The following is a 26,421-nucleotide window of genomic DNA, read 5'->3' on the forward strand; positions in this document are numbered from 1 at the left end:
AGATGGCAGAATAATGTTTGTTGTACATTTCACAGCACCTACAAATCTTTAAAAGATACCCAGTACATTATACGGTACATTAAACAGTACCATTGAAAAATACAACTCGTCCTGCAAAAAACAAGCCCTCATGTAGCTATGCAAATGGGAGAATTAAAACATTGATTTTTTTGGAAGGGAGGATGAGAAACCAAAAGCAAAAAAATAAGCCGCGTCCTTAAGGAGTTTGTTTCTTAAAAAAATGTTAGTGTTTTTTTTTACATTTCATGTCACAATCTATAATATATTTGAAAACCTAATCCTAAAATTCTGCAGTTCTCTCACTGACCACTATGCCTAGTTATAGTCTGATACTTCCTATTCTGTAGAGAAAGCTTTGTAGCCGTCATCTCAGTAACATCCCAGGCAGGATTACACTGAGAAGTGACACCTATATAGAGATAACACAGGATCCACCATTCACAACAGGTTATAGTCACAGTGCAACTCATCCCTTTACCTGCACAGATCCCAGAGAATGCCGATAACACTCTCCCATGGAAGTGTTGGTCACAGCTCACCTCCTCCTCTCCTTGCACACTGACCACTAAGCCTAGCATTACTCTGACACTTCCTGTTCTGTAGAGAAAATTTCTCAGCCATCATCTAATTATCATCACAGACAGAATTACACTGAGAGGTGACACCTACATAGAGACAATACAGGATCCACCATTCACAATAGGTGATTTCACAGCTCACTTCCTCCCCCTCCCTGTACAGGTAACAGAACATGCCCACGTCACTCTCCCATAGAAGTATATAGGTGACGGTCACAGATCACCTTCTTCCATCTGTGCACAGAACATGGCTGCAATACTCTCCCATAGAAGTGTAAAAGTCAAGGTGACATCCCCCCCTGCAACACTAACCAAGAAGCCTAATACTACTCTGACATGTTCTGTAGAGAAACCTTCTCAGCTGACATTTCATTATCATCACAGGCAGGTAACACCTTTTTATAGCTAACAGAGGATCCACTGTTCATGATAGGTGATGTCACAGCTCACCTCCTCCCCTCTACAGGTCATGGAGCATGCCCACAACATTCTTCCATAAAATTTCCTTTGTGTCTATTGTATGTTACCCATGAGGCTGCTGTAAAGCATATCTCTAAATGCTATTAACAGCAGCTCAGGCAAGATGGCCGCCCCCATAGTCATGTACAGAGAATGGAATAAAAAAATCTACAATCATAACATAAAAATTGATTAGAAAAAGGGAAAATATTTCACTTTAATTAGTGGAAAATAATATAGGTGATATATTCTCTTTAAACTAAAATCTGTAAGATGTTACAGAATAGAGTTCTGCGCAGTAATGTTCCTGTCCTAGACATTATGTTCCGGTTTTGCATACATATGCTATTTTAGGAGACCAGGTGGACCATGGAGCTCCTCTAGAGGCAGGATATCCATTAATCTGTATATGATATGCAGAGCAGGTGACCCAAAGGACAAACAGTTTTGCTTGTTAACGCCATAGAGTGCCATTCGCAACTGAGCAACGCTCGCTTTCAGGAGCTCTTACTTCCTCCAGCACTCCTACAAGTCACAGTAGAGGTTGAGGAATGAAGGAGAGCCGTGCGCCTTTGGGGCTGGTGATTAGGAACCCATAGTGGTGTGTTATTAAACCATTATATGCCCATTAATCTTTCCAGCAACCTAAGAATTTGAGAAGAGGAAGTGAGAGTTGATTATAAGAGGGATGCGGGTTGATTAAACAGGATTTCCTTGCTAGAAGAACATCTTGATTTTAGGGGGAGTAGAAGAGGTATGATATGTACATGTCATATTAATTGATGGCAAAGAAGTAGAAATGGGAGAGGATTTCATCTCAGTACTTCTGAGTACGTTGGATTCTATTATAGGACTATGGTTCTTTTAAAATCAAAAATAACCAAAAATGACCGACATTTAAGAACTTAAAAATGTTACTACTTTACAGAAATTGATTTGAAGCTTAGCTTTGAGTTCAGTCCTATACATATAGAACTATTATGCACATGTGGTGATCACAGATTGTACTTCAGTGTATCTCTAATTCTATATAAAGATACAGAGGTTTCTTTTTAATTAAAGGGATTGTCCAGAAGCTGTACTATTTTTCAAACATAGATCCAAATGTATGAATAAAAGTACCAGTCCTCAACCCTGGGGATCCATCACTGCAGTCCAGTGGGCTTCCTAATCACAGTGGTCAGCTGCCATTCTCCTGGTTTCAAGGCTCCCAGCATCTGAGCGGTGATGCCAAGAGAACGGCACCTGACCACTGTGGCCTCTGATTGGTTGCAGCGGTCAGGTGGTTTCCGTTTCACAACAAAGACTGGGAGGCGCACAGCACTGCAGCGCTGGATCACCAAGGTAGAGGATAGTAAAGTATCATCACTTTTATTTCACACATTTGGATCTATGTTTAACCCCTCTTTAGTTTAGGAGGAGTTCTGTTCATTCTGCAAGAAAAGCACATTACAATTTTGGTCGAACAGAGCTTATTCAACTTCAAACAGCTGTAGCTCTGGTTATATCAGACTACTGATAAGCTTCTGGTGTAATTTTAAAGATTTTTGTCTTTAACATGACACCAGAAGCTTGCCTGTAGCACTGACAGAACCGGAGCTAAAGCTGTTTGAAGTGGGGTCGGGAATACTGATTTTACAGCTGTCACTTTTCAGAGTGTGTTTACAGAGCAGAGAGGGAAAGGGAGGGGAACAAGCAGGCAGAATAGAAGATTTATAATTCTCCTGTCTCTCCCTGTCTCAGGGGAGCCATGACATGAACTTTTCTTCATGATATCTTCCCCATCAACCCATCTATTAGAGAGCACACTTGCTGTCTCATTGTCACATATGGGGGGTGGTTTTCTCAGAAAAGGAGTGGGAGTCATAAAATGAGGACTCGCTCTCATCTAGTCATTCCTCTACACCATTTAACCCTGCAGATGCTGCAATCATTGCTGACCGTTGAATCTGTTTTTACAGAAAACGTTAACATTTTTTTTCCACCTTACACAAGGATTTTAATATTGAAAAAATAAAAAGAACAAAAATCAAACTGCACATAATCCATACCACTATACCCATAACTCCCCCGACTAGAAAACACTATATTATTCATCCAGCACAGTGAATCCTGTAAGAACAAATAAATAAAGGAGGAAATGCCAAAATAGCCTTTTCTGTTCATTTTTCTTCCCCCAAAACAGGAATAAAAAATAATCAAAAAGCTGTATAAACCTCAAAATAGTACCAAAAAAACCTACAAGTTATCCAGCAAAAACAAACCACAGTACAGCTCTAGCGTCGAAAAAAAAAAACTGCTCCGGTCTTGGAATGTGGCGCCACTGAAAAAGTCTATTTATAAAAAAGAAAAGAAAGAAACGGTTATATTGTGCAAAAAAAAGTAAAACATAATAAAACCTCTAGAAGGGTGCATTCCCACGAACGTATATCTGCTCGGTTTTCACGCCGAGCCGATATACGTTGTCCTTGTGTGCAGCGGGGGGGGGGGGGGGGGGGGGAGGTGCATGGAAGAGCCAGGAGCAGGAACTGAGCTCCCACCCCCTCTCTGCCTCCTCTCCGCCCCTCTGCACTATTTGTAATGGGGAGAGGTGGGGCGGGGCTAAGTTTAAAGAATTAGCCCCGCCCCTGTTCCACCTCTCCCCATGGCAAATAGTGCAGAGGGGCGGAGAGGAGGCAGAGAGGGGGCGGGAGCTCAGTTCCTGCTCCTGGCTCTTCCATCCTCCCCCCCCTGCACACGAGGACAACGTATATCGGCTCGGCGTGAAACACGAGCCGATATACGTTCGTGGGAATGCAGCCTAAATGTGGTGATTCCATAATCATAATGACCCGTAGGATAAAAGTAACATAATATAGTACACTGTGAATGCCATCAAAATAAATCCAGAAGCCAAGTGTTAAACGTGGTTGGAGTGGAAGCCTGCAATTACAAGTGCAGCTCCCATTGATTTCAATAATTGCTGCCCTACAATTACGAGCGACGGCCACTACACAGGGATCAGAGCCACAGCTTCCACTCCGACCCCGGTGTATCCCGGCACTGCCTGGAAAACCCTTTTAAGGGTAATATCAGTTATGCCAATAAGGGGTTAGATATGCACTTAAGGCGACTGAGTTCTGCACCAAATATATTTATATGAGACATAAATATAAAACCTACAATAAAAAAAGAAGAGAAATAATTGAGAGGGTCTGGGCAAATATTATGGGACTGTTGGGGGGGGGGGGGTAAAAATTGGTATAAGCCACCGGACAACCCACAAAGAATCCTTGAGAGAAAAGAATTGTGGGATGTTGCAGCGCCTGCCGTATTTCTACCTTTTTCTAGTAATAGTCTGGTAATTTTTGACTGGGTTCAGATGCACCTACTATAATTTGACTCAAAGCCTGCTTCGTAACAGTTTAGCACCCCACCCGTTCTACTTGCATGAGGCGGCATCTCCGGCTCTCCAGGATACTGCTTTCTACTCCAACAGACTTGACTGCATGTCAGTGGTCTGAAATACATATCAGCATTACATACTTAATGGGAACGCTATCTTTTCTCCTTAGGGAGAGCAACTACACTATAAACTAAGTGAGGAGACTCAAATGGCCATGCACGCTCCTCTGGGTAATATGCAAATAAGGGAGATGGAATAAATCCCCCACAGTGTCACCTATTAAAAAGGCAGCATTTCTTCAAGCCAAAGTCAGACTTCGGGAATTAAAAGCCGGTCATTTTAACAAGGCTTGTATAAAAAGTCAGACTTTGGCTTGAAGGAATGCTGCCTTTCAATAGGTGGCACTGTGGAGAATTTATTCCATCTCCCTTATTTGCATACTAAATGGGAACCACTGGGTAAAACTGACAGGGACTTAGTGATTTGAGTTGACTGTAGAATTAAAGTGACCCTCTGGTTATGGAAAAATTATTGTTTCACCTCACTGAAACAAAACGACTAGCGAGCGACTTCTCTCTCAGTGTAAACAGGTAGCAGTTCATCTTTGAACCTGTTAACAGTGAATGGAGGTGTCCGGCCAGAAGACTTCTCCAGTGCTCTTTCCCTCCATTCCCTGAACAACTATGTGAAAGTGCAGGACTGATAGTCATCCCACGTAAAAGTACGCTAAGACACTATTTGCTGCTCTTATTGGTCATATGAGCATGGCTGGCCAATCAGAGCTGCATATAATATCTTCGAGTAAAGGCCCATTTAGACTGGATGAGTGTCGGGCAAACGATGCCCGACGCTTGTCCCCATACATACTCACTCTGGTGCTGCTGCACAGGAGCTAGTATCGCTGGCTCACAGCGGGAAGGCTAGAGGAGATTTTACTCCTCGCTCTCTCCCGCCCCTCTTCAATGACTTAGAATAGCGGCTGTTCAGTACTGAACGGCTACTATTTACACTGAACGATGATCGTTCAGCTCTTCGTCCATCGTTTATGCTGCCTAAACGATGGACGATGAGCTGAACAATGATCGTTCAGTGTAAATAGCAGCCGTTCAGTACTGAACGGTTGCTATGTTATGTCAATGGAGAGGGGCGGGGAGAGCAAGGAGAGAAATCTCCTGCAGCCTCCCCTTCCCCCTCTGCTGGCCGCTCTGTGAGTGAGACAGGAATACTAGCTCCCATGAACAGCACAGGAGCGAGTGTATGCGGGGACGAGTGTCAGGCATAGTTGGCCCCACATGGTCCCGTCTAAATGGGCCTTAACAATGCACTACCAATTTAAAGTGCCAACCACTAAGGGCTCTGCTCTGTATATGACCCCTCAAGTCAGAATAAAAAATTTTAACAATGACTTCAGCTACTTTATCACTAGGATCTCATCTATCACATCGAAAGTTTCCTTGTTGACGAATGTCCTAAATACTTTAAAAATGGAGAAGAAATTTGCATCACATTCATATAAGTAGAATGAGACATTTTTATGCTGTGCTGACAAAAAAAACTACTTTTTACCAGGTGATGGTCAATAAGTGAGATATACACTGAATAGCCCCTTTATTAGAGCCCCGGATTGGAGCTTTCCTGCATGGAACTTGGAGCCATTATTCCCGGAGTGCAATATGAAATCTGACAAGTTTTACTTGGATCAGTTTCAGTATGAATCCACATTGGATGGGAAAATCCAGCGATCTGAGCGACTTTCAACGAGGCTGGGTCATCGGTACTAGACTAGCTGGGATTTCACTGCCAATCTTGTGGGGAGTTCTAATGTAACGTTGTGGAGAGTAATAACAAGAATGGCACGGTCAAGGAAAAACATCAAAAAAGGGTATCCTATGGACAAAAACAGCTGGTTGGCAAAAGGGGTCAAAGGAGGATGTCAGGAATGATTCTGATAAATAGGCGCTGCACAGTCAAGGGCAGCCGAATATCAATGCTGGTGCTCCAACTAGTACAAATACTTAACTCATCATTCCTTAGCACCGATAGGCTATAATAGTAGACATCCTATTCCAGAGTTATTGTGTCCAAGAAAAACAGAAAGATGAGACCCCAGGGGGCAAAAGAGCTTAAAAATCGTATCACGGAGCAGCAGGAAAACATCTCCTGGTCAGATGAATCCAGATCTCTGTTGCGGATGGGAGGTCAGAATTTGACACAAGCAGCATGAATCGATGACCCCTTTCTGTTGGAATGGAGTAATGGTGTGCGGAAGGTTTTCTTCGCATATCCTCGGTCCTCTGATATCTATGGATGGACTCCATGATGAATTACTGAAGTATTGGAAGCTAAAGTGGGTCCAAAGTGCTACTAGATTGGGGGTCTCTAATAAAGTTTCCATTCAGTATATCCATTAAGTTCACTAAATATAAATGCCAACAGGTGTAATAAATGATCCTGATGTGCGCTGCATCCCTCATATTACAAGAAGGCTCAAGACTATTTTGAGTCGTCTTGTCATACTGTAAAAATGACAATTGGAAGATGATTTGTAAAACGTGACTCCCATCATCCTACTAGGTTGTGTAGCCCTATTGCTACCGTGTTTCCCCGAAAATAAGACAGTGTCATATTAATTTTTGTTCAAAAAGGTTTAACTTTTTTACATGTATAGCTGCCTGGACACTATTTAAATAGACTTTTTACATTAACTGTTAGCAGGGCTTAATTTTGGAGTAGGGCTTATATTTCAAGCATCCTCAAAAAGCCTAAAAAATCATTTTGCATCCTCAAAAATTCTGGAAAATCATGCTATGTTTTATTTTCAGGGTACGTCTTATTTTCAGGGAAACAGGGTAATATAAAATGCCATTATTGCCATCTCTAGGCAATGCCATATAGCCTATACAGTCCCTTTAACGTTAATATATGTCATTCTATACTTCCCAACACTGCAGATTATTATTTTCATTATTACATTAGTGAAATTATAAAAGCTAACACATCTATGGAAAAGTCATTTTCCATTAAAAGCCTCTCTATGCGCCGAGCATCGTTTTCTAAGTGTACTTTACATACTAGAGCCTGCAATATATTCCATTTTTCATTACCTTTCAAACTCTCCGAGCAGATCTCATTTTCTACAGTATGGTGATGCGTTATCATGCAAGGAAGAGTTAAATGGGCTTGTGTGATCATCATGCTTTCCATCCTCCCAACGATAATGCATCACTAATAATGACAATGCCTGTGTCTCTAGGTCGAAAGGGCTCAGAAAAACCAGTCATCCGATTCTCCATGCTACATTTGAAGAGATAATATTGTTTTTTCTGAAGGTTATTCTACTTTCAGACATTTGAAACTTTAGTTTTTTGATACAACATTAGTAAAAAGTGCAAATTGTAGAACCATGGTGGACCTAATGAATACGACAGATCTGAATAGTGTACAGAGTATACACTACTCTACTGAAAGTATTTGGACACTCCTACCAGTAGAATGGATTGTGTCTCGTTAGCATGTCATGTGTCCTAAACCATGCTCCATAAGATGCAGACCCTTGGAGGTGTCAGCCGTAGTTTGTGATGGTAACTAAACGCTATTGGTTAGGCCGTTGCACATAATCCGTCCATTACGAAGTGCAACGCATCAACCTGTGTAAAGTGGTGCTAGAAGCATCATCATTGGACAGTTGAGAAATGGAAGAACGTTTTATGAAGTTACAAATCACACTACTCCATCTTCATATCACATGGCGGTACCTGGGTGTGGCGGATGATGGAGAACGCCCTTTACCTAAGTGTGTCGTGCTAACAGTTAAGTAGGGCAGAGGTTCCATCAGGATCTGGAGATGTGTTACTTGGCATGGTCTCGGTCCGTTGGTTGTAGTAACAAGAACCATGACCACAGAGGAGGTGTAGCCTGACATTCTAGATAATAATGTGCTGCTGTGTGACAATCCTCTGGGAATGGTCGGCCATACTTCCAACACGTCAACGCGCCTCGTCCTGAATCCAACACTGTTTTACGTTGGTTTGAGGATATGGATGTTCCACGATTGGACTTGCCTACACAGTTCGGACCTAAACCTTTCTGAACATCTTTGGGACGAACTGCAATATCGAGTCAGGAAATATGAATAGCGTCCATTTGTAGGATAAATGGAGGGAAATACCAGCTGAAGTGCATCAGATGTTAGTCCAACATATGTCACCGAGAGTATCCGATGTCATTTGGGTTAAAGAAACACCCATTAGGTATTAACATATGGAAATAAATACTACAGTACTTTGGTTTATTGCTCAGGTGTCCAATTACGTTTGGTAGGATAATGTAGGTGTACACAGGTTTTTTTTAGTAAGAAGAGAAAATCTTCAAACTTATTTTTGACTAAGTAGAATATAGAATTTGAAGGGAACCTGTTACCAGGTTCCCTTGTAAACCATTGCCAGTATGTTAAAGGGGTTGTCCCGCGCCAAAACGGGTTTGTTTTTTTTCAATAGCCCCCTGTTCGGCGCGAGACAAACCCGATGCAGGGGTTTAAAAAAAAAAACGGATAGTACTTACCCGAATCCCCGCGCTCCGGTGACTTCTTACTTACCTTGCGAAGATGGCCGCCGGGATCTTCACCCACGGTGGACCGCAGGTCTTCTCCCATGGTGCACCGTGGGCTCTGTGCGTTCCATTGCCGATTCCAGCCTCCTGATTGGCTGGAATCGGCACACGTGATGGGGCGGAGCTACGAGGAGCCGCTCTCCGGCACGAGCGGCCCCATTCAGAAGGGAGAAGACCGGACTGCGCAAGCGCGTCTAATCGGGTGATTAGACACTGAAATTAGACGGCTCCATGGAGACGAGGACGCTAGCAACGGAGCAGGTAAGTGAATAACTTCTGTATGGCTCATATTTAATGCACGATGTACATTACAAAGTGCATTAATATGGCCATACAGAAGTGCTGAACCCCACTTGCTTTTGCGGGACAACCCCTTTAATAGTCAGGCTATTAGCATTCTAAACATATATCCTTTATACCCCATTAGCCTCGCATACTGTACCTGTGAAAAAATAATTAAAAAAAATTCTATTCCATATGTTAATTCAACCCAAATAGTCCAATGAGCGTACCCGTTGTCTTATGTGTAAGTAGTAGTCTTATCAGGGATTGCAGCTCCAGGAAGGTAATTTGCATATTCCCGATGCAGTCTGGGAAGAGTGAAGAGTCTCAGTGAGTGAGATGATCACTGGGTTTAGCCTGGTCTAGCTGCTTGGAGGACATCATCAGACCGCGAGCTGATTTTTAACACTTAGAAGGTTAAATATCATTATGAGAACTTTTGACTATTAGAAATTTGGAAGTGGACATCAACTGACTATCTGCAAAAGGAAAGAGTAGAGCAGCCATATATGCTATTTGTTTACAGACCTACCAGAGGCGCTTCTGCACAGGAATGCCAAACGGCATGAAGAAGAACCCTTTATTTGGATGACGCGTTTCAGCAACAGAACAAATAAGGAAAGATAGAACAATACCTCTGAAGCGCCACCTACTGGATGGCAGCATTCCTGCAAATCAATGTCAGGGCCTTTATACAAGTCTTTATAACAATGATTAGGAATTAACCAAAAGCCATAAAACCATACTGAGATAGTATGGCGTTTTTGACCCTCATCAGTGTGCAGTAGGTTTCTATGACTTGGGTCAGCAAGGGTATCATCTCTCCTTAGGGAAAGCACCTAGAAAATGAGGGAGGAGATACCAGAAGAGCAACATGGCCTTATAAGTCTCCTCACAAAAGAGCCAGCAGTGCTATAGCTGCAAAGCTATGCAGCCAGCTCCGCTGATCCAAAGACTTCACAGGACCTCCTGTATGGGTTGGAAAAGGAAATTATATATATACACACACTGTAAGATTGCCTTAGACCAATGTTCCCTAACTCCAGTCCTCATGGACCCCCAATAGGTCATGTTTTCCTCTCCTATAGTAAGAACACCTGTGGCAATGTCTGAGGCACTGACAATAATTACATCACCAGTGCGATACTAAGGAAATCGTGAAAACATGACCTGTTGGAGGTCCCTGAGGACTGGAGTTGGAGAACACTGCCTTAGAGATATGAAGGGGGAGTCGGTGGGAGTGAGGAGGAGAGTGAGAGAGATCTCTCTCTCCCCCCCCCCACTACCCCCCGCCGGCACCCACTCCCCCCCCACCGCCCCCCCCCCCCCCCCCGAGCCTGCTCGGACGAGAATGCAGTCACTTGAGAAGAGCAATGCTCGCTCATCTCTATTGCTAACTGAGGGGCGATCATCTGTGAGAGAGTTCGAAGCTGCACTATAGAGACCATGGATCAAGCTACACAAGAGGACCTCAAGCATTTCATCAGAATCCGGTTGTAAGTAGGGCCGGCCTCATTAAAAAGCCGGCCAGTGCACACCCCACCAAGGACTTTGCAGGCCTGCTGTTAAAATAATACGACTAACGCTATTCATTGGGACAAGTATCATTGAAAGAAGGCACAAATATTTTATCCGAAGGTTAGGTTATCACTACTGGAGTCCCAGAAAGCAGCTTTGAAAGCCTTTGCCAGGTAGCCGTAGCGTAGGACAGTTTTCCTTTAAAACCGCTCTCTCTTTAAATATCTCTGCCAGCCTTATGTTATCAGTCAGTTAATGCTGCACCTCTAACATAATAGCATGTTTAAAATACATAACGGAACAATTCAGCCTGATTACATTTCCAAATAAACTCGTTCACATGAATTTTATGCGAATGTTCTACCTGGAATGAAATGACACATCTTAAGCTGCATTAGGTATTGTACCGGCTGAGACTTGACAGATGATGTCATTTGAAATGCCTGATGCGTCTGTCATTACTGCGGGAAAGAATCATTCACTTAATAAAAAAATATTAAAAAAATAATAATAATAATAAAAAATCTAAACTAAGCCGCTGAAGAGATTGCAGCCGCCTCCAGTTCTAGACCATTAATAGCATACTACACCAACCAGATCAGGGAGAGGGATTACCAGACCAATGTTCTGCTGTCTGGGGCCTGATATGAAATGCTTGCTGGGATCTCAATTCAGAGTCTTACTGTCGCAATTCAGTAAAATAATATAAAGAGATTTCATAAAATAGGAAATTATTTGACAGCTCTAATAAATCACTTCAAACTGACTGCGAAATCCAGCTATGGAAATCCATCCGCATTTACGGAGCGATTTCATTCTCTTTACGGGATTTAGAATATATGAAGCAGTTATTGTCCCCATAGAGATGTAGTTATAGGACAGTTTTTAATTTAGAAATGGCATTTAGTTAAGTGATATCCTATGAAAGGCGTTGTGCCAAGATGACATTAGGGCATATGAGCATCATAGAAAAGGTGCCCTGCTATGACCCCACTCTATGACCCAATGACAGCAGTTCCCATCCTGTTGGATCTTCTGCTGTCCCTTTTTACCTGGTGACCATTCTTCTGAAAGGCCATCATGTAATACTGCACTTCGTCTGCAAATGTTAGGCTGGCCATGGCTTCCCCAGCAAAGTCAGCTGTTTGTTGGCAGACAGTTTATGTGGGGTGGTTTGCCTTCCTCAGTCTTCTTTTACCACCAGCAAGCTGGGTACTGATTTTACTGACCTTGGAAAGATGGAAGGCTGAGTCAACCTTGAGCCTGCTACCTGAACCAAGCAGGGATTGGACTGGCAACCTTCAGGTCGTGAGCGGGAGTTTAGGACTGCATTTATGCTGCCTTAGGGTGGCTTCACACAAGCGTGTTTTTGCGCGTACATAGGTACTGAAAGGAAGAACACAACTTCACTTTAAACTAAGCAATAACCTGGCAGATGAGTGTCTATGGGAAGGACTCCTATGCATCATGCTGTGGGGCAATTCAGCCTTGGCCAGGGTAATTAGGACTAGGTCAGCCAACCTCTGCTACAACATGATTACAGCCGACTAATCAAATACTATTCTGCTGTCACTAGTATTATTATAGCAGTAGAGGAGCCGGTATTTTACACCCTTCCCGCTGTGGGCACATTTTTGACATACCAGCATGCACAAAATGTAAAACCCAACTAAATAACTATACACTACGGCTAAATAAGGTTTCACATCTGCATTGGAACCTCCAGTTGGAAGGTCCGCCAAAGATCCGATGCTTCTTCTTCAGCCTAAAACCTGGGCAGCTGAGCGGAAACAAAATGGCCCCCATTATAGTCAATGGGGTCCATCCGGCGCTGTTCAGTTCCGTCCTGAGATGGACCTATTCAGCCACGGGATTTTCCCTTTCCTGTTCCCCGAACGGAGCAGGAAACCGGAACCCCGGGCGCAGATGTGAAACCACTCTACCTATACACTACAACTAAATAACTCTACACTACAACCCTCTTCGTAAAAGAAAAAACGTTGACAAATCCACCGTCTCTGCTCAGCGCTTCGCTTTAAAAGCACCGGGTGGTCTAATGACAGACTTTACGGACAATAAATGGCAAGTATATTAGAGAGAGGCGCCGCGTAACCTCTTATTCTCGCATAGTCACAGATGTGCCTTTTAACACAGTAAGCTCTCAGAAATGATGTTACACCGACAGTCACTATTCGGAAGAGCTTCCAGGAATAGAATAGAGCAAATAAAGAAGAATGTCAGCTGTAGAGACAATAAGTATGCTCAACTTTCATCATAACGTAGCAGCCTGAGGCGGCATCAGAAGCAGCAGTTAGGGTTGTCGCAAGAGGTAAGGACTGCGCCCGAAGGATTAGTGGAGCTCTCGGATTGGACCGCTGGTCTTATTGTCCACGTTCTGGCAAAATGCGTAATCTGCTGTGTGTTTTATTACAGGGGACACCATAGAGCCTTGGTGCCGGCCACTGTTTATTATAAGGCCTCCTCATGCATGTGAAAAGCCCGGACGAGGCGCTTTCCTATTCCATATAAATAAAGATGGCGGTCTAACAGGTGCGGCATATAACGCTGTTTATGGAAAGGCTTCACATGGGGTTACAAAAATAAAAACTCAGTAGTGAAAGATGGATAAGGAGGAGGCAATATCAAGAGTAGCTTGTAGGCTTACAATTTTAATGCCTTCAGAATCTGAGATTGTTCTTCTTTTTTTTTATTTTCGATCAATGGGCCCGGTCTTCCAAGAGGCATACCTTTTTTTTTTTCATTGACATCGCCGTCCGTATGAGGGCTTGTTTCTTGCAGGACGAGTTGTATTTTTTAATGGTACTATTTAATGTACTAAATAATATATGAAAAAACTTAACATTTTTTAAGTGGGGAGAAAAAAAAAGCAATTGCGCCATTTTTGTTGTTTTGTTTTACAGAATTCTAAGCACAATAAAAATGATATATGGACTTTGCTCTATGGGTCAATAAATCCCAGAGGCAGTCTAAATTGTTTTACACTATAAGGGCTCAGTCACACGGGCGTTTTAACGTCTGATTATTCGCGTATTTAAAAAAAAATAGCACTATATAGAACCAATGCTTTCCAATGACGGCGGTCACATGTGCGAATTTTACATGCGCATAAAATTCGAAAGGACAAACGATAAAACATGAAGGTGGCAATGGACGTGGTCATGTGTTTTTTTCTTAAACACATGCAGTGCAATCTTTCTTAGGGCTCAGTCACATGAGTGTTTTATTGCACGCATCTATGGATGAGCAAAATGTGCGTGACCGAAGGTCTGTGGTTATTGCTACGTTCCCTGGAGCAGCTGTGCTTGTAGAAGCACAGCTGCTCCAGGAAGGTCCCCTCATCACTGAACACTGTGACCCCCGCAGTGATTTTCGGGGAAGGGCTTGAAATACAAGTAGAGATGAGCGAACGTACTCGGATAAGCACTACTCGTCCGAGTAATGTGCCTTATCCGAGTACCGCTGTGTTCGTGCTGAAAGATTCGGGGCGCTCCGCTGCTGACAGGTGAGTCGCAGCGGGGAGCGGGGCAGAGCGGCCGGGAGAGAAGGAGAGAAAGAGCTCCCCTCCGTTCCTCCCCGCTCTCCCCTGCAGCTCCCCGCTCCGCAGCGCGTCCCGAATCTTTCAGCACGAACACAGCGGTACTCGGATAAGGCACATTACTCGGACAAGTAGTGCCTATCCGAGTACGTTCGCTCATCATTAAATACAAGCCCTTCCCTGAAAATAAGCCCTAGGTGAAAGAAAAAAAAAGGGATGAGGGGACTCCTTGCGGGTGATGCAGCAGCAAAAAGGCAAACACAATTCTGGGATGTATTAAGAGAAGCATAGAGTCTAGATCACGTGAGGTCATTATCCCCCTCTACTCATCCTTAGTCAGACCTCATCTGGAATACTGTGTCCAGTTCTGGGCACCCCACTTTAAAGAAGACATAGACAAACTGGAGCAAGTTCAGAGAAGAGTTACCAAGATGGTGAGCGGTCTGCCAATCATGTTCTATGAGGAACGGTTAAAGGGTCTGGGAATGTTTAGCTTGCAAAAAAGAAGGCTGAGAGGAGACTTAATAGCGGTCTACAAATATCCGAAGGGCTGTCACAGTGCAGAGGGATCAGCCCTATTCTCATCTGCACAAGGAAAGACTAGAAGCAATAGGATGAAACTGAAAGGGAGGAGACAGATTAGATGTTGGAAAAAAACTTTCTGACAGTGAGGGGGATCAATGAGTGGAACAGGTTACCACGGGAGGTGGGGAGTTCTCCTTCATTGGAAGTGTTCAAACAAGGGCTGGACAAATATCTGTCCGGGATGATTTAGTGAATCCTGCACTGAGCAGGGGGTTGGACCCGATGACCCTGGAGGTCCCTTCCAACTCTTCCAGTCTATGAGTTAACTGGGTTGTCCAAGGTTAAAAAATATGGCTGTTTTTTTCTAAACACAGCCCCATTATTGTCCATAGGGTTGTATGTGGTATTGCAGCTCAGCTCCACTGAGACACAACTCATGGAGAAGCGTGGCAATCTATTTGGAAGAAAGCAGCCGTGCTTTTTGAACTCTGGACAACCCTTTTACATAGACACTTACGTTTCAAACAACTTACCCTTATATGATAGCCAATGTGATCATTAGCAACGCTGCTATGTACTTTATTTACTTAAAATAACATTTTGTGCTAAAACACTCTAAAGAGCTGATTCTCTTCCCCCTAGCTTGTTGTCTACTGTCTGCTTTCACATGATTGACATCAGATGCTAGAACAGCAGAACAGACAGATCGGTCATTATGCTCATTGTACTGTATGTGAAGAGTAGAGAGAAGAGGAAGGAAGAGACTCAAACTCAGATGTGAATGCTGGAACTAGCGCTAAGATATCTACCGCTGTTTATACACAAGCACATTGCTAAATCTTGATGTACATTGCTACATGATGCAGTTATGTCTGTGTGTGTATAACAGACAGATAGAAAGCAGGATCTCTGGAGTTCTCTGTGTACACTCCATAGAACACAGCACAGCTCCCCCACCAGTCCCGAGAAGATGGCAAATCAGATTTACACACCGCAGAGTGGGAAATGGGTAAAATAGGAGAAATGCAAGACACAAGTCATATAATGGCTAGAAAGAGTAATTCCTCATGTACACAAAGGACAGCTTATTATGAAAACTCATCTGACAAAACTCAGGTAAGCTTTAATCACATGGCTGCTTCCCTGCTGTTCCCTCCGTCCTCCCAACTCCATCCAGGTCTGCAGAGGTGCAGGTACGGGTCATTTTAATGCTTTTTAGCTTCATACAGTAAATTCTGCTCGCCTGAGGTTGCTCTCTGACTGTTATCATAACTCATCAGAGTGGTGCCAATCGAGTAGTTTACATTGATATTCTGATCTATACAAGCAACGGTTACATATAAGTTCCATGAAACATTCTATAGCCCACCACTGTGTTTTTCTATTTTTTGCAAACCTTATCTCCACATAAATCTACCTTTCACTCCATAAGCTGAAAGTTGACATTTTATGTAAATCCAAGAATCGTTTGATTCCAAATGTGCAAATACCACAAGAGAGAAAAGCAAATGCCAGCTTCTGATTTGCCATTATTCGCTAGATAACCTATGAGTTTGGCTGATGATTGATTTTTGGATCTACTATCTGCAGCATTCATGCTTAATATTGTCCATTCTATTGCTATATCTGCAGTCAATTACCGCGTCGGACACTTAAAGAGCAATTCTAGTCGCATCTCATATTAATCAGCGGCAAAAAGGAAACATTCGAGTACTTGAAGTTTAGTGTTAGACGTAACCATAGGTTTTACTGAATGCGTGTTTTTAGATGTTGACTGTCACATGCATTACGTTTTACTAAACAAGACTGGTGATTCTTCATTCTTGTGCTCAATAATGCTCTCTGTTAAGTAAAATACAGTACTGCGCAAAAGTTTTAGGCAGGTGCGGAAAAAAATGGTGCAAAGTAAGGCCTTAGTCACAAGGGCGTTTTTTCCCGCGATTTGCGGATCGCATGACAAATACGCATCCGCAAATCGCGTGACCGGGGCCGAAAAATCGCCCGAAAATACTGCTCCTAGCCGCGTTTCATTAGAAACGGGCAGGAGCTGTCCAGCGCATTGAATTCAATGGAGCCGGCAATACAGCCGGCTCCATTGAAAGCAATGCGCTGCGGGCGATCGCGGGATGAATTGTCGGGAAGGGCTTAAATATATAAGCCCTTCCCTGCAATTCATCCAGAAATGTGTAAAAATAAAAAAATATACATACTCACCTTGTCCCGGCAGACGGAGTTCAGCCGCGGCCGGCGGCAGTTCTCCTGAACTGCTCTCTCTAGTATTCAGCAGCCGGGGATTTAAAATCCCCGCCTGCTGAATGAGCTGCCTCTGATTGGTCACAGCCTGACCAACCAGAGGCAGCTCTCACTCACACCCATTCATGAATTCATGAATGGGTGAGTGAGTGCGGCCTCTGATTGGCTCAGCGATCGCCCGCAGCCCATTGCTTTCAATGGAGCCGGCTGTATTGCCGGCTCCATTGAAGTCAATGGGCAAACATCGTTCTTCTCTGCCACAGCTGTTACAGCTGTGGCAGAGAAGAAGGATTTGTCTTCTATATGTTCTCATTGGGGTCGGCGCTGCTGCCGCCGGTCCCATTGAGCGCATATAGAGAAGAGAACAGGAATCGCAGATAGGTGCGATCTGCGATTTCTGTTCTATAATTTATCGGACGAGCGCATAAAAAGCGCTCATGTGTCCGATACCATTGCAAAGCAATGGTTTTATAAAATCGGCCGAGGCATGCGCAAATCGCGGCAAAAACCGACCGTGTGACTTAGGCCTAAGAGAGATAGAAGTGCTGATAGTTTGTATTTGTCAATTAAAAAATGTAAAAAGTCACTAATCAATGAAGAAATCTAAATCACATTAACATTTGAATTGACCGCCCTTTGCCTTCAAAACAGCATCACTTCTTCTAGGTACACTTGCACACTGTTTTTGAAGTAACTCGGCATGGAGGTTTTTTTCAAAAATCTTGGAGAACTACGCACAGATCTTCTGTGGATGCTGGCTCGCTCCAATGCCTTCTGTCTCTTCATTTGATCCCAGACAGACTGGATGATGATGAGATCAGGGATCTGTGGGGATCATATCACCACTTCCAGGACTCCTTGTTCTTCTTTACAGGGGGTGGACACAAATCTGAAAACACCATACGAAATGCATGGAATTTTAACCATTAGCACTGAGCTGCCTTTTTGACCCCTGCTTGGCTGAGAGCTTTCCCACCAAATTTGTTTTTACTTCACCTCTTGCCCTGCTCTGGGTGGTTTTGGGAGCCAGCTGGTAACAGCAGCTGAGTGGATCAAACCCTTAACCAATGAAACCTTGTTGCTCAGGCAGATGTTCACTTCTGCCTGTTAGCATCTGTGTCATATTACCCCCACTTAAAATCGGTCTCTACACAACTTATTGAAATAGGATTTATAATCCCATGTAATTTAAGTATTTCGCATGGTGTTTCCACATTTTTGTCCACCCACTGCAGTTCTTAATGACATTGACTGTATGGTTAGGGTCATTGTCCAGAATATTTTTGGAGTCGATCAGATGCCCTCTATTTTTGAAAAAATTCTTACTTTGCAGAATTTTTTTCACACCTGCCTAAAACGTTTACACAGTATATAGCAATCCAAGAGGAATAGTGGAAAGAAGTTTGGGCTACTATTGGTTTTTGAAAAGTGATTGTCATTATTCAAGCTAAATAAAACTAATTACAGCTTTACCATAGTAGCATTAAAGGAGCATTCCGGGCATTTACTATTGATGACCTATGCTATAATGAGGCATGTGGGAGGTAGCAAGGAGATGAGCAACTGAAGAGGCACCAAGGTGGATCAACAAGGACAGGCTGGTTACCTGGAGCGTTAGGCACTTGCAGTTCACGTATACCGCACCGCTAATCTTGAGTAAAATCCTTCTGTGTAAGAATCCCCTAAGGCGCCATTGCATTCATCAAGCTAAATGTCACAAATCTTAGAAAGATTATCGTACCGATTCTCGCTGGACCGTGGGAAAATGGAGTATTCAGTGTAATCGCTGCCGGCGACTGAAGGACAAACAATAATTTGTTCCCTTAGGCCTCATGCCCACAGCTGTGTCGGACTCCGCCAGTGGAATATTGCAGCGGAGTCGGACACGGCGCCCCCCAGAGACCCCTACTGACCTCTTTGGATCTGCCACGTGGATTTCGTCTGAAGCGCCAGGAGTGGCCGATGACGCGGCCGGCAGTGATGCATAATCGTGTAATACTTTTGCCGTGCTCACAGTAGAAGTATTGCATGATGGACAGCTTCCATTGACTACAATCGAAGCCAGACGCGCATTTTTCCACGGTAATTAGAGCATGCCGCGGTTTCTTTCTCGCTGCGGAATTCCACAGCATGAACATTGAGCTATTAGGTTCACATGGGAGAAATTCAGCCGTGGGCATTAGCCCTTATTGTTCATTGTTCAGTTTCGACAAGCATAAAAATCAAACAACGACCGGCCCGTGTAGACAGGCAGTTCATCTATCGATGACTGCCTGTTTACTGTTAACCCTTTCTAATCCAATTTGTATCCTGGTTTTCCTAGGGGGCTTACTCTTTTTCTGCTGTTATACAACGGCGCTATATGCTGGCTAAAGCCAGTACTGCATGAGGTGGCACCTTGGATAGGCTCCGACAACAGAGAGGCTGGCAATAAACAGTAAGAGAACCCCGACGGACGTCTTCCAACATTGGAGCTATACAGCCTAAACTCATAATGTCTTCAGACGTCAGACAGTGGATTGGAAAGGATTAATGGAGGCAAGCGGGCCGGTGCGATCTGCAAGCCTGCTTCACCTCCGTTCACTGAGCGATGATCGCTCCTGTGTGAAAGCACTGGAACGATTCTCACTGGGATGACTGTTGAGCACTTAAGCACCTGACAGTCTTGCCATGTAAAAGGGCCCTCAGGTCGTATCTACATGGTCGATATTCTTGCGTGAGTTTTGTACATGTCCGAGATGGAACTCGCATAGAGAATGAACCCATTTATTTCAATGGGTTCATTCACATGGACGATTTTTCACTTGGACCAATGGTCTAAGTTTGAAAAATTGCTGCATGTCCTATTTTCGTATGACTCTCACACAAGATTGGGACATGTAATGTATGGGGTCCCACACATAGCAGAGAACACAGATGGGGTATCCACTTTAACCCCTTAATGACCGCCCATACGTCTTTTGACGGCAGCCGTTAAGGGGCCTTATTCAGCAGTGCCTTGTTTTGACCGAGCTGCATTAGCCTGGTGTGGATCTCCCCTGCCGGGGAGAGTGGGTGCCTAGCTGTTGGATGACAGCCGTCACTTGCTCTAACACCAGGGACCGAAGAAACTTTGGATGCCAGGTATTTAACTTTTTACACAAAGTGGTCAATGTGACCCCGACATGTTAAGTCTAAAAGGAGGAGGGGGCTCCCTCTGTCACCCATCGGACCCCCACAATGTAGTCACAGGGACCTCAAGAGTTGCTATGGCACCCGGAGACTTGGCTATAGCCTTCGCGTCTGCCAGCTACGGTGGCCTATATGGCTCAGCCTCTGGCGGAGCTTCATAGGCTTTCTAATACACTATTATACTGAAGTATATTAGTGTATTAGAAGAGTGATAAAAGAAGCAGAATTTCTTTTTTTCCCTCAGTCCTCTTAAAAAAAAAATTACCAAAAGTTATACAATACATTATATGTACCCCAAATGATACCATTAAAAAACACAACTTGTCCTGCAAAAAACAAGCCCTCATACGGCTGCGTCGATGCTAAAATGAAGGCGCAAACAGGATTCGTCACTAAGGGGTTAAGAGAAATAAACCAAAAAGAGAACATCCATCTTTAAAAAAACAATCTATAAAGCAGGCATAAGGTACTCACTTAAATTATCTTCATCGTCCGCGCTGCTTGCCCCAGGGTTGATAAACTTGAAAGGTACGATGAAGGTGGACAGCATGCTAATTTTTTCTGTAAAAAAGAAGAATTTTTCTTAGACTATTTTACAGACATTCTGAAAGGTCACTAAACTGCGAATCCACAAGTTAATAAGTAAAATCTTCAAAGCTCTCTGGACAAGAAGCACACGGTAAAATATTGTTACATCTTTTAAAGGTGTTCTCCCCTCCCCTTCAAAAAAAAAATTTAAGAACGCCTTAAAAGGGTGCAAAACAACAAAATACCCAATACTCACCCGACCCATCCCCCGCTGCTGCATCCTTGGACCCCATCTCATGACATGTCAACACAGCATGTGACTACTGCTGCCAATCATCGTCGGTCACAGAAAATTGGCTGCAGCGGTTAAATATCATATTGATACATCACCAATGGAGCAGAAAGACCAGACACTGGCGGGGAAGCCCTGGCATGGGAGCGGTAAGAGGAGTACTACCTCTTTGGTTATTTTACATCATTTCAAGCTGTTCTTCAAACATTTCATGGGGTTAAAACAACCCAGTCTTGCTAAAAAAATACTCTGTGGTGTAAAATTAAACTCCTTCATATTGTAAATTGCTCCATACCCCGCCTGAGGCAATGTGTGAAATGCCCCCTGAAAACTCCCCACTAATTTTACAGGCATTAAAAGCACTAATATACAAGATACTCAACAGACATTTGCACCAATGAGATTTGTGTGAAGTGACAGAGTAATAGTGACCCACAGTGGCCCCCTTAATGACCACCAGTAGTAACAGTGGCCCACTTAATGGCCCAATTAGCAATAGTGACCTCCTTAATGGCCCCAGTAGTAATACTGATCCCCATAGTTGCCTCAGTAGTAATAGTGCCCCAGTAGGTGTTCCCAGTATTAATACTGAACTCTTGTAGTGTCGACAGTAGTAATACTCTCTCCCATAGTGGCCGCAGAAGTAATACTGCCCCCCATAGTGAGGACAGTAGTAATATTGTTCCCCACAGTGGCCCCAGTAGTACTAGTGACCCCCTCATAGTAGCCCTAATTGTAATAGTGTCCCCCATAGTGACCTCAGTAAGAATAGTGCCCCTATTAGTGACCTCAAAAGTAATAGTAGCCCCAGTATTAAAAGTGTCCCCTATAGTGGCCCCAGTAGTAATAGTAACCACCCTGTTAGTAGCCCCAGTAGTAATGATGTCCCCAATAGTGGCCCCCGTAGTGATGGTCACTCCCACAGTGGCCACAGTGGTAATAGTGTCCCCTATAGTGGCTCCAGTGGTAATAGTGACATCTCTTAGTGGACATGTGGCCAAGCAGCAACCTCAGAAACCATTAACTTTCTCAGCCTGCAGGTCCAATTGGGCGTCTGCCACTGCAGTAATCACTCTGACGCCTCATTGCAGGAGCACTCCTGTCCATATCAATTCAGAGATACCTAACCACATATATTTATAACATTTAAGTTATAGGGCTTACTTTCTATAGGTTATAAGGCTTACTTTCTATTGGTTATAGAGCTTACTTTCTATTGGTTATAGGGCTTACCTTGTATATGTTATAGGGCTTACCTTGTATATGTTATAGGGCTTACTTTCTATAGGTTATAGGGCTTACCTTGTATATGTTATAGGGCTTACTTTCTATAGGTTATAGGGCTTACTTTCAAGATGTTATAGGGCTTACTTTCTATAATTTATAGGGCTCACTTTCTATAAATTATAGGGCTTACTTTCTATAAATTATAGGGCTTACTTTCTATAAGTTATAAGGCTTACTTTCTATAATTTATAGGGCTTACTTTCCATAGGTTACATTTTTTTTCTCCCCTTTTATCTTATAAACGGTTACATTCTTAAAGGGGTTGTCCCGCGCCGAAACAGGTTTTTTTTTTTTTCAATAGCCCCCCCCCCCCCCCCGTTCGGCGCGAGACAAACCCAATGCAGGCATAAAAAAAACAAACCGTCCAGTACTTACCCGAATCCCCGCGCTCCGGCGACTTCTGACTTACCTTGTGAAGATGGCCACCGGGATCTTCACCCTCGGTGGACCGCAGGTCTTCTGTGCGGTCCATTGCCGATTCCAGCCTCCTGATTGGCTGGAATCGGCACATGATGGGGCGGAGCTACGAGGAGCCGCTCTCCGGCACAAGCGGCCCCATTCAGAAAAGAAGAAGACCGGACTGCGCAAGCGCGTCTAATCGGGCGATTAGACGCTGAAAATTAGACGGCACCATGGAGACGGGGACGCTAGCAACGGAACAGGTAAGTGAATAACTTCTGTATGGCTCATAATTAATGCACAATGTACATTACAAAGTGCATTAATATGGCCATACAGAAGTGTACAGACCCACTTTGTTTCACGGGACAACCCCTTTAAGGTTATGTTCACATGATGGATCGTACCACAGATCTGAAGTAAATTCCACATCAAATCTGCATCAAGAAAGTGTTTGATGAATTCTAATCCCAATCTGCACTGTGGTCTATATGGTGTCGATTTTTGTACATGCATGTTTAAACCACATGTGTAAAGAACACAAAATGGACAACAGGTATTCTGCATGCGGACTAACCCCGCTAACTGCGGCTAATCCTAGTGTTGCAGATCCACAGCAGAAATCGGTGTCTTTAAGTGAGATTGTAATTGATTCTGCCTTGGATTTTTCCTCCGTGGATTTGATCCTTGCCAACATGAACATTTGTAATTTATATTAGATTGTTCAAATATTCCGAAGAGGATTGGTTGCTCATTCTACCGAGTATAACTTTGGACTGAGGGTCTAGATGTGAATAAGGATATGTTCACATGTAGAGGAAATGGTGCGGATTTTGTGGTGGATCCACACCAAACTTCACCCCTTCAACTGGAAGGATGAAATCTGCTGAACACCAAAATCTGCACTAATCAATACCACAATTATAAAGTGTTTTATGTAGTATCACTTAAAAGAATACCTAAACAAAAATTGCTTTGTGTTGCCATCTTTGACTCCCACGACTTTTTTCCCTTTCTATTGATGGGATTGTGTGAGGACCTTTTGCAAAGTGACGCGTAGTTTTTTTTACCGATTCTATTTTGGGTCATATGAATTTTTGATTGCTTTTTATTCAATTTTTCTTGGAGTTTGGGTGACTTAAAAAATGTCAATTCTGGCATTGCCTATTGCTTTTTCTAATGGTGCTTGCAGTGCAGGATGAATAATGTGATATTTTACTAAAAAGTGTAATTTTACAAAAGTGGCAATACAAATTTTATTATTGACTTTTATTTTTTGTTACATTTTTGGTGTGATGGCTGAGAAAAGTTTTTATTTTTAGTACCTTTTATTATTTCTAATAATCAAACTTTTTTGAAGTTTCTATGGGGGATTTGAACTTGTGATTGTCTGATCCCTTATACAGTATAAGGCCTTAGTCAGACGGGCGTTTTTTCGCACGATTTGCGGATCGCATGACGGATGCGCAAATCGCGTGACCGGGGGCGAAAAATCGCGGGAAAAATCTGCACCTAGCCGCGTTAATCATCGCAGCAAAACGCCCGTCTGACCGGAGTAAAATCGCCGTGCGCATCAAAATGCGCATGAAACTTAGACTGGCCGGCGAAAAAAACGCAGCTAGCTGCAGTAAATGATTTAGTGCGCACATAAAACGCCGAACGCAGATAGGCGCGATCTGCGAATCGTCATTTCCTATAATTTATCGCATATCCGCATAAAAAGCGGACATGTGACCGATACATAGCGAACCATTGGTTCTATATATGCGCGAATCGCATGCGCAAATCGCGCGAAAAAGCGCCCGTCTGACTAAGGCCTAATGCATTACTATAGTATTGCATTATACAGATAGTCCCCGACTTGCGAACATTCGAGTTACGAATTTCGCTAGATACGAACTATCTGTACAGCACAGTATGATGTAATGCTATGGCATTACATCATGCTGTGCAGGGACCGGACAAGCTTCTATCAAGCCTGATAGAAGCCTGTCCGGTCAGATCGCGGTTGCTGGGCAGCCGGGGGCCTTCTGAAAGGCCCCAGGGCTGTCTATGCAGAGCGCCTAGCAAGCCGTGCGCTTGATAGGCACTCTGCATAGGCAGCCCTGGGGCCTTTCAGGAGTCCCCGGCTGCCTAGCAACCACACAGCGTCCCACGATCTCATCGTGGGACGCTGTACGGGCCCCCTGAACGTCGGGTGCAGGCTGTTTCTTACAGCGGGCACCCGGCGGCAGCAGTTCCGACGAGCTGCGCCGCTCGTCAGAACTGTTAACACTTTAAATACCGCTGTCAGAGCGGTATTTAAAGTGTTAACAGTTCTGACAAGCGGCGTGGCACGTCGGAACTGCTGCCGCCGGGTGCCCGCTGTAAGAACAGCCTGCTCCCGACGTTGTATGGAGCGGGATCCACCCGCGATCCCCTCCATACTACCATTTGTTCGACTTGCGAACAAAACGGACTTGCGAACGGGCTCCCGGAACGGAACCTGTTCGCAAGTCGGGGAGCACCTGTACTACATTTTGACAGGTGTTCTAATAAGACAAGCCACAGGCTTCTTTTAATAGACACTCACTCATGGTAGGCCTGGGGGTCTTCAGATACCCTGATGGCACCTCACAATCTTATCACTGCGTGCCGCTCAGGACCCTTGAATGCCAATCGGAGCATTTAAAGGCTTAACACTAATTGCGGCTGTTGCAGCCAGTTATCAGCTGTTAAATACAGCTTACACCTAGTGTCTATGTAGCAGGTTTGGTCCCCGAGCCTGCTCCATACACAAACACCAAATGTGCATGGTAAATGTACGGCGCATGTTGGGAAGGGTTGGGCACAATACGATAACTTCAATTTACTACAATGCTGGAAATCAAGATATCATGCTAACAATTGCTACATCTGTACATCACTGCTGGGTATCTTGCCTCCATTTCAATAGTAGATATATAATAATTAATAATATTAACTAGTGAAGACATTTTGCTGCAGTGAGAGAATCGGTTTCCTCTATCAGCATAATTTATCGTCTGCATTTACAGAATATCTTCAAAGCCTTTCATTAAGACATTAGTTGAAAAGAAGGCACAAAGGAAAGACATTTGAATGATACTGGCTGCAGGAAACTGCTGTCCAAAGCACTTAATGAAGCAGAAAGCAGAGTCAGAAGAGGAACTGCATGCTACGGCTACGAGGGGAGATAAATTTAGGACACTCCATTTATACCGCGGATTGGGTAAGGTCAGGGAATGAATAATGGGACTTCATGATGGTGACACCGTCACACGCAGAGCAGAATTAAACTCCAGACACGGCTATTTTTGGTAGCTGTGTGATGTTTACTGAGTCAGGTGGTACATTCGTTATTCAGTGTTTTCTGCAAATGAATCCCCATATAATCATTCATATTACTCAGGAGCATTTCATGTTGCTAATGATGACCGATCCTGAAGAAAGAGCATCAATAATGCTGTCCTGGAAAACCTGTTTAGAGGGGTTGCATCACCAAAGCCTTTATTAAGGGTGCAGTCCTGGTGCATCCCACAGTATGGGTCCCCTCCACTCC

At 43.7% G+C, this 26,421-nt stretch overlaps 1 protein-coding gene across 1 annotated transcript in view; it reads right to left on the reverse strand.

Moving 5' to 3' along the window:
* The window catches only part of ADARB2 (adenosine deaminase RNA specific B2 (inactive)), a 519,628-nt gene that overhangs the window by 229,017 nt on the left and 264,190 nt on the right, over positions 1-26,421 (reverse strand). Inside the window, exon 3 of the mRNA XM_066584485.1 lies at positions 20,831-20,917. Coding sequence (XP_066440582.1) covers positions 20,831-20,906 — 76 coding nt within the window. The 5' untranslated portion in view covers positions 20,907-20,917. The remainder of the gene's footprint in view (positions 1-20,830; positions 20,918-26,421) is intronic.

The sequence above is a fragment of the Eleutherodactylus coqui genome, chromosome 12 (genome assembly GCF_035609145.1).
Source record: "Eleutherodactylus coqui strain aEleCoq1 chromosome 12, aEleCoq1.hap1, whole genome shotgun sequence".
NCBI lineage: Eukaryota > Metazoa > Chordata > Amphibia > Anura > Eleutherodactylidae > Eleutherodactylus > Eleutherodactylus coqui.